The sequence below is a fragment of the Stegodyphus dumicola genome, chromosome 5, assembly GCF_044657685.1.
Source record: "Stegodyphus dumicola isolate Sdum_Otavi_A_Nest chromosome 5, ASM4465768v1".
In the NCBI taxonomy this organism is placed as follows: Eukaryota; Metazoa; Arthropoda; class Arachnida; order Araneae; family Eresidae; genus Stegodyphus; species Stegodyphus dumicola.
In genome coordinates, this window is record NC_140772.1 from 42,436,308 (window position 1) to 42,446,102 (window position 9,795).

Below are 9,795 nucleotides of genomic sequence, written 5' to 3' on the forward strand. Positions count from 1 at the left end.
TCAACAAATATAGTTTCTGTAAAAAAATATTAATACCTTTTTTGCATACCTTTTAAATACGTATTTAATTGCGGCTCGCGAAAAATTTCAAATTTTGAAAAATGGCTCGGACTATAAAGGTGCTTGGCCACCCCTGACTAACTATATAACATATATACTAATTACACTTTTATTATAATAACCATTTAATATAACGTCCTTTCTTAAGACCATTAGGGATCTTTGTAACGACCATCGATTATGTAGATGGTGTTCCGGTTTACTTTTTACAGACTACTAGATCTAAAATAATTGTAGCAAAGTTCTAATTTTTAAGTGAGAGCAAATAAAATGTTTAAAAGTGAGCAAACAGTTATGAATTTATAAAAAAGTTTGAAAGGTATATTTTAATTTTAGAACAGTTATTTTATGATACTTTCCTATCTCTTCTGCCCTCAGCTTACAATTCCTTACCAGATTGAGAAACGCATTAAATGCAAATGAGAAATAGAGTAGTATTTAAGTCAAAGTTCCACTGACTTCACCAGAGAGAGTTAAGATTAGCACGCGTGAATAGCACTGAATAGCCTGAATAGCACTGTGAATAACCTGAATAGCACTGTGAATAGCCTGAATAGCACTGTGAATAGCCTGAATAGCACTGTGAATAGCCTGAATAGCACGCGTTTGCCTTTTGGCTACATCTCTCGAACTGTTACTACGCTCAGCTGTATTATGTGCTTTTGATAGCTTCTCTGGCTAATTTAATATTACGGCTCAACTAGTTTAGAATTGTGTTAGCTTCTGCTAAATCTTTTTAATTAGACCTTCGTTATTTCCTAATTCTTACATTTTGAATTTAAGCCCGAGTGAAGGCTTTGCTGTACGCCCTGAGAAAGGGGCCAACTGTTAAATCTTTATTTTGAGCAAATAAAGTGTAATTAACCCTACTTGAATTTACGTTTCTGTTCTTGGACTAGGCGATAATTCGCTTATTAGTTCACTAGGTTCTTCGACATTACATTTAGCAAGATAAGAATGAGGAACCTTAAAGTTACTTTTAACTGTATGTATTCTACACGGAAGTTAAATAATGAAGTCAGTTAACATAAGAAGTTTAGCAGAAAATAGCACATCTAGTTTATTTTAGCGAGAAAAGTGCTTCTTAGCAACTTTGCTATGCTACTTGAATCTTTTCAAAGACGCTATACAATTATATATATATATGTGATGTACCAGCTTTTGTCCGGAATAAATAGATTGGTGAAGAATCACAGATGTAGTCGTTACTTAAATTATCAGACGATAAGTTTAAAAAACAGGATCCATTTATTATATTTCAGGAGGAATAGCAGTTACAAAAATTAAGATCTCCGGAGTAAATAAAAAAGAATTACTAATAACTTTTTGAATGAAGTTTACTGCATCGTTACATTAAAGAAAAGACCCCGATATTCCTTTGCGAGTCCTTTTATAGCCTCTGGAAAGGCGGAGCTTCCAAGAAATGACGTCAGCCATTCCAGTTCGCTTTAAATATTTCCAGAACATTTTATGACTGTACGTGTAGAAAAGGAGGGAAAAACAACTTGACTACGGGGCTGTGGATTTAATTCCACGTACTTTCAAATAAGAGACCGTCGCCATTAAAAATGAAAAGAACATACAGTTAGAATTTTAAGTGTATTCTTGACTATGGAGTTTTATTATTACAAATATATATACACTAAGACCCCGCTTAACGCGGGGGATACGTTCCATCAAAGTAGAGCGTAATGCGAAACAGCGCTAAACGAGGCTATCTTTACATGTAAATATTGGGGTTAGGGGAAGATGGCTAGGAAATTGGTTAGGTATTAAATTTAAAAAGTATGTTTTTTTAATAAAAATAAAACCAAACATTTATTTCTTAAAGCCCAAATTAATACCACATTATTATTTCTTGCAAAAATAAAAACAAAATATAAATAACAAAACGAATATTCTTCAAAAAAACAAATAAAATTCTAAGTCAGTCATATTTAGTTAGCCTTCCGCTTTTTCAGTGTTCTGCCTTTTTGTGACAAAAGCATCTAATGTTGTTTGCCTTTTTCTTTTGCGTTGTTCTCTTAAAAGTTCTTCATAAACGGATAGAGCATCTCTAACACCACGCCTTACTTTTGAACTCCTGTCAAAATTGGATCATTTTCAATGAATTGATCCATTATTTCAGTTATGGTAGACAAACTCCTTTTTACAAACGCCATCGAAAGTTCTTTTTGCTCTTCTTCTGAATCACTGCTGTCAATATTTTTGTTTTCTTCTTGTTCAGTTAATTCCTTGAGCTCATCATTAGAAAGACTAGCCGCTACTTCTTGAATTATTTCTTCGACATCTTCCACATTTACCCATTCAAAATATGTCTGTACAATACCGCACAAAACAAGAAATACAAGTACACTCTTTCGGATATGTATTTGAAACCTATCGCTGCATAATATTTCGGGGAATCCCCGTATGCTGCGAGCGATTTCGTGGAATCCCCGGGTTGAAATAAAAGAGCGCTAAACCGAAACAGCGCTAAACGAAACAGCGTTAAGCGGGGTCTTACTGTATATATAAATTCTGCATTATTAACTTTAAAAATTGTCTTACTGCTTTTGATGGATCAAGTTCTGCGTTTTCTGCGATCTGGAAGTTACTCTCCAGCGTGCTTTTTGTTACGCTGATAATAGGAACTATGCAAAAGTGCTTCTGTAGAATCGGTAACATAAGTATTTCCTGTAATCTGAGGGCATTTCCTTGGCTCTGTTCCCTAAAAAAGCTTAAATTTCATACATCATTATTCGCATCTTAGTTTTGAAAAATTAGAACTACATATAAATGCAGCATAAAATAAAATTAAATCCTCATATCATTAAATTTCTAATTATTATGAATATTGTTACCGGTTTCTTTTTATGCATTTTGAAATAAGTCACTTTACCAAGTAGTATAGCATAACCAATGTATGGATAAATGGGGTGAAGTAATAAATGCGTTAATTGTGAGGGTTATTATTAACAGAGAATTTTGATACTGCATCTATTTAATTTTTTTTCAGCATTCTAATTGGTGGTGTAAAATCTATCTACGTGATTGAAACTGTGTTTTCTTTCAATTGCTAAAGATATTTACTATAAGCCGGTGAGATCTAGTTGTTTTATAAACGAACAACTGAACGAATGAATGGTAAATCAACTTGCTATATAACAGCGGTCGTCAACATTCAGACCTTCATGGACCACTACATATATACTTTTATATTTGGCGGACAACTAATATGAATTGAAATAAGGTAAATATATTTATGCAATAATAATCAGCAAACTAGACATATTTTGTCCACATTGAAAAATTACATGAAAGTACAAAAATCTTACGTTCTTGTACAAAAAGCTTCACCTTTCCATATCACTGAAAAGGAACTTCACCAAAAGCAAGAACAAACGGGCAAACGCAAAGCAGTATCAATAAACTAATAAACTGACAGCTTTATGCCGCCAATTTTTAATTACTGTAAACATAATAATCCTTGCTTACTCAGCAATGGCGCCATCGATCAACAGTTAGACAAAACAAAAACGGAAACTTCCAGAGATGCAACTAAAAATAAGAATGCTGATGGTTCTCATAAAAATCTGTCAAGATGTTTATTACCCGGAGAAAAACGTGTTATTAACAACCACAATACCATATGTTTGTAATTCAAAAGGAAAAAAAATTCCAGTTCGCGGTATTACTGATAACAACAGCATATCCTCGGATGCCAACTCTCACCTTCAAATGTCTCTAGATACACCAGCAAAAGTAGTGAAATTCAGAAGGAATTTCGCTAAAAGTAGTAGCTAAAATTAAAAGAAAAAGTATAATCCATATTCCATAACAGGCTTTGTTACTCGTCATTTTTAAAACTGAATCTTCATAAAAATATAAATAATGTCCCAATTTTTCTGACCATCAAAAGGTTTTCACGGACCACCGGTTGGCGAACACTGTGCTGTAATACCTTACGTATTCAAGGTATGTATAAGTAAATGACCATAAAGCTGATATCTTGAATAACAAAGGTTTTCTGTAATAGCTGTGAGGAAATTTATAGGACACATTTCGAATTACATGCAAAGCAGTATATTTAATACTTTTAGTGCATCGACCCAGAGTAGGTAGTATAGATTTCTTTTCTTTCTTAAAATGACAGAGCACAGTTAATAAAACGTTCTTAAAGTTATCTGTGAAAATATAGAAGATAAAAATAAGGGCTGTTAAAACAGACATCATTATTAAGTTATTAAGGCCTTAAGAATTAATGCTTTGGAATATTTGCCTTATTCATGTAATTATCTAAACTAAGGAGCGGTCAAATGCATTTCTTCCGGAAGGCGATTCTTTTGCTTTATTTACATGAAATCTCCACTAGCATTAAGATAGTTATCCAGAAATCGGCGAAGAAAACCTAAGATGCCTTTTTGTTAAAAATCTGCTATTCAGAAGAGTTTCTTTGAATTTTCTTCATCAAAGGTTCGATACAGCCTTCTTCATTTCCTCTTTCAACTGGGATTGACATTTCATAAAAGACTTTTCAAAGGAAGGAAGAAAGAAACAGTTCGCATAGATACGAGGGTGCGTACTATCATGCATTAAAAAAACCTTTTGCATAAATTACCAGGACTTTTCCGCCTTACTGTATGTTGCAAATGGAAGACACTAGAACCAAATAAAGACCAGGCCAACAACAGATCAGTGCACATAGAACTTTTGATGCATTTGCTACAAAGATACCATCACCTATGCACCCTATATTCCATACATAATTTTGATTGCGTGAAATGATTTACTAAAATTACGAATTGATCGACGATTACATATTTACTAACCATGGGCACGGAGAACATATACATGTAACACCATTGCTATCAAATTTAATCTTTTTGTAAATCTTATGAACAGTAAATTTTGAAATTAACAGGTAACAAAAACAAAATGTAATAAATTCAAATTATTTAACTGGGATATTTATGACAGCTATTTGACATTTCTTTTACAGCTTACATAATTAATTTCCATTATTTATATTACATTAGATTAGTCAACATTTATATTATTAATAAACATGCCTTATTACTTTCAGAAAATATTATTTATACTTTTCGGTAACACACTTAATTTATAGTCCTAACGCAGATGCATAATTAATTTCCCACAGAAAAATGTGCTGCATTCTACTACATTTTCTTTTTTTTTTTTCACTATCTTTTTTCTTACAATTCCTCGTACCATTTAGATAAATTAAAAATATAACCTCTTGTAATCATGTTAAGATTTTAATAATCCTTCTCTAGCATTAAAATATATCATCTTAGAGTGTTACGGCATTTTTTGAGCATAGTACGAAAACTCCGTTAAAAGGCTTCACGTAAATATGAATTTATTTAGAAGTGGAATTTATGTAGAAGGCTTTTCTGAATAGCATAAGCCTGCCTTCTAAAATTAGAAACTTTTGGGACACATCTCGTGGACCCTCATGACATACCTGTGCGAAAAAGCTGATTTACGGGATTGGCAAAGTATTAGTACAAGACCAATAATTTCAGCATTTTTCGATTGCTATTATTGTTATCCTACGCTTGATTATTACTGCTAATTTTCTGGTGCATTTTAAAGTTACTCACCTAAGAAAACCTTTGTGTATGGCCTCCACATTGAGCACTTGACAAATGAGATTTCCCAGCTCCTCTTCATTATACGGTTCGAGAACGATGCATAGGTATTGTTGTTTGATGAAGTTCTTGATGAACGGCACACTGAAATCAAACTCCTCTGTGAAAGTCATGATGACACAAGCTGTATGAGTGATGAGAAGTTCTTGTATAAATAGCCATGATTCTGTGCCTGTGTGCTCAGCGTTATCAATACCAACAACCACAGGCTCATTCTTCGATGACTGTCAACAAAAATTTGTAAAAATTAAGTCAGTTTAGCTTATGTATGTCATCAATATGAATATCAGATACATTTCGATACAGTGTAGGGTTTTGCTTTACTTTTCTAATAGTTACTTTTATTTCGGAACACGCCTTTCCTAAACATTCTAAATTTACACATATGTTTCGCTGTCAAAATGAATTTTTAGGATTGCGATTTATGACGGGAGAACACCAAAAAAAGCGGTCGAGAGGACTGGTGAGCCGAGGGAAGGTTTGAGGGGGGGAGTAAAAAAGATTAACAAGGAAGAGGCTGGTGTGCGTGTGTGAGAACCTGAGAAAAGAAAATGGATTTGCGTAGTCTGTAAATATCATGTGTAATATATCAATAAAGATTGTATATAGGAATAACGTAGTAGTTGCTGGAAGTTCTTATATGACAAACATACCTCTAAAAGAAGCAAGACTCAAGTTATGAGTCACACTGAGAATGATAGAACTTTTGTGCGCCATAGAGCTACAAAGCTTTTGTACGACAGTATGCATATTTTCGCACGAGAGAATACATCTGCCTTTCCCTAAGTTCGCCAGATCCGAAGAAGTTCCAAAGAAGGAAGCAAGGAAGTCTTATGCGGACAAGTACAATTTCTCTGCATAAGCATTGCAATTTCAATTATCCATGCATTGCCCGATATTTGAGCCTGAATTCTTCATCCTCTTAGTACACTGTGTTGACAATGATCCTGAGAGATGAGCATTTTCGTATAATCAGATGTATGGCGTGGTGTAACGTAATACGTTTTTTGCTATTTTTAGCAATTTCTTGAAAAAAAAAAAAAAAAAAAAAAAAAAGGTTTGTAGAATAAGAATAATTGAAGTTGAGGGAAGGAAACAGCAGTCATGCAGGTGGTTAGTTATTTTTGGCACATTTTGTATTCAATCTGACGTTTAATTTCATGAAATGCAGTATCAACAATACAATTTATTATGCTGTTAGCACCAATATAAATGCATGTTATTTTGCTATTTACATAAGAAAATGCAAAGCTCAAATTACTACATTTTCATGTCATGCTTTCGATAAGCAAGTAAAACTATAACTGAATCTAGGAATCTGAAGTACCCATTTCGATATACAAAGACTGAATTATGTTAATTATTAAAATCTATTTGAATTTTCATGCGATTTAAATATTATGAATAAAATACGAGGGTTGGAACTTTAATAGTGGCAACTATTCATTTACAAGGAATTCAAAAGTGATTCATGTCACCATGTTTTACAGTCCTTCAATATAGTCGCCAGCATTGTGTACAACTCGTTTCCAACGATGTGAAAGGCGCAGAATACCTGTAGCAGCACCTGTTTTGTTGATAGTTTGAATGGACCGGTCTACTGCCGTAAGAATCTCAGCAACAGTTTGGAAGCGATTGCCACGAAGTGGTTCCTTCATCTTAGGAATTAAGTCATAGTAACAAGGGCTTAGATCTGGGGAGTATGGTGGATGGTAAAGCACTTCCCAGCCCCATCGCTTGAACAAATCAGTCACAGCTTGCGCTGCATGCGGCCGAGCATTGTCATGCAAAATGAGAGGAGCGTTCTGCAGAAAGTGTCGCCGTTTTTTTCTCAAAGCTGGTCGGAGATTGTGCTCCAAAAATGAGCAGTAATACTGCGCAGTGACGGTCTGCTGTGGGAAAATGGTATGCGTTAGGATGACATCATCACAGTCGTACACGAGAATCATCATAACTTTCACATTGCTGGGGTTCTGACGAAATTTCGAACGTCGTGGTGACCCGTGATGACGCCTTTCGTTTGATTGGCGTTTCAGTTCTGGCTGGTACGATCGAGCCCAAGTCTCATCCAGAGTAACGATACGGCATAAAAAAGCATGTCCTTCGCGCTCATAGCGCTCCAGGTGGGTTCGGGCAGCATCGTATCGTAGCCATTTCTGCATTTCCGTCAATTGATGTGGAACCCATGGTGAAGCAATTTTTCTCATGGACAGGCGTTCCTTCAGAATGTGCAGCACAGTCGTATGCCCTAATCCTGTTTGTCCGGCCAGCTGACGAATCGTTTGGTGGCGATCACTGTCCATTAGTGCGGCAACAGCTTGTACGTCTGCATCGCTGACACTCGGACGACCTGGCCGCAGCATGTCTGCCACATTTTGGCGTCCTTCATTGAATGCTTTCACCCATCTTGACACGGTTTTGTAAGGCAATGCAGATTCCCCGCAAGCCTCTTGAAGCCCTTGATGACACTGTCGTGCTGTACGACCTCTGGCACATTCAATTTTTATCCAACATCGTTGTTCTTGTTTTGAAAACATCCTGACAACACTTACTTTAGACCGCGAGCTAATACAAGGATTTGTTCCTCGCGTCACTCCGCATGCGCGTGACGTAGGCAGGACGAGTCTTTTTACTGAGAGGTTAGGTAGGTATGTAGTTTACGTGTGGTATAAGCGATATTCTTTGGTTTTGTTGCGTAGCGTTTTTTCAGCTGTGTTGCCACTATTAAAGTTCCAACCCTCGTATTTAAAACACAATAGTTACATAATACTAAATAAGTTTACTTTGCGAATTAGAGAAACCATCATTCTTCTTGTATCATCCTCCCCAAATGAGGTGACAGGAAGAGGAAACTGAAAACCAATTTATTAATTATTGCATATAAACAATGCTTTTGTATGTGACGTGATTTAGTAAGCAATCATTAAAATCAAAAACATAATTTATGCAATCCGCATAATGCTGCGACTCACAGAAAATAATAATAAAGTAGCTGAGATTTTTAATTCTTAATTACAGGAATAAAGACAAAAATAAATACTGATATAGGTGATATCTTAAAGTAACTGGCTTATTTAAAATATTAAGAACAGTTACGTCTTCTGATGGCACAAGTCATCAGAAAATATTGCCTCAAAATAGGTGACTCATATTAACTTTTCATTTGGGGCCGTTTGTTTTGCATGTTCCAATTCTTTATTAACGATGCTAATTGAAATATGTTACTAAAGAATTAAGTTCTATGGAGTTTATCATAAATGAGGCAAATTTTGAAAAATCATACTGATTTCTTAACTCAAGGAAGATAATGTTTCAAATGAAGCTACATGTCAAGGAAAACGGTAAGCGATGTCTCAGAGGAGATCCCGAATGTTCGAAAAAAATATAAAAGAAACGTTTTTAGAATTTCTTGATATGAAATTGTCTCAAAATGACGAAATTTTGGCTAATTTATATCCTGAAATTATTTACAAATCAAAGCACAAAATAATACATGATTGCTATGATGTTCATTTTGGATCTCTAGACGATAATGACTTTTTAATATATTGTTACGAATTTGGTATTTAAAAAGCTAATGTTAGTTCAATTATAAATTAAATGGTTTTATTTCTCGCGCAGTGCAGCGCGTGACGAATATTAAAAGAAAGCTAAGCCGGAAAATTGAAAATACAAGAGCGCGTGCATTAAATAAATAAATATCTCTTTTTGATTTCGAGAAAGTACTGGAAAATTCTAGCGCGTGATTTTAAAATCTTATAAAAGGAGGAAAACATCTCAGTTTGTAGTAGTTGCTTAGTTTGTTGTTGTTTAGAAAACTGCTCTTGTTGATTGTAGCGAATTCGCGGATTAGCGTTCTTTAGCTGTTTTGAATTACGTTCTATTGGATATTTGAGTAGTTAAAAGATAACTACTGTGAGATATTGTAATACTGCATGATAATTTGAGAAAATTTAAGCATTTTTGTTGTGATAATAATAAATTTTTGTTCATTTTTCATTGGACTTGTGCATTCATTTCATAACGAACCCGTACACACGCAACAATTTTTGGTGTCAGGAGTGGGATTTGAATGCCAATA

At 34.6% G+C, this 9,795-nt stretch overlaps 1 protein-coding gene across 1 annotated transcript in view; it reads right to left on the bottom strand.

The window, feature by feature from the left end:
- The window catches only part of LOC118182478 (adenylate cyclase type 10-like), a 41,751-nt gene extending 33,190 nt beyond the window's left edge, over nucleotides 1-8,561 (bottom strand). The window contains exons 1-3 of the mRNA XM_085817802.1: nucleotides 8,498-8,561; nucleotides 5,667-5,938; nucleotides 2,611-2,770 (exon numbers count right to left, since the gene is read on the bottom strand). Coding sequence (XP_085673928.1) covers nucleotides 2,611-2,770; nucleotides 5,667-5,938; nucleotides 8,498-8,521 — 456 coding nt within the window. The 5' untranslated portion in view covers nucleotides 8,522-8,561. The remainder of the gene's footprint in view (nucleotides 1-2,610; nucleotides 2,771-5,666; nucleotides 5,939-8,497) is intronic.
- Nucleotides 8,562-9,795: the final 1,234 nt, after the last annotated feature.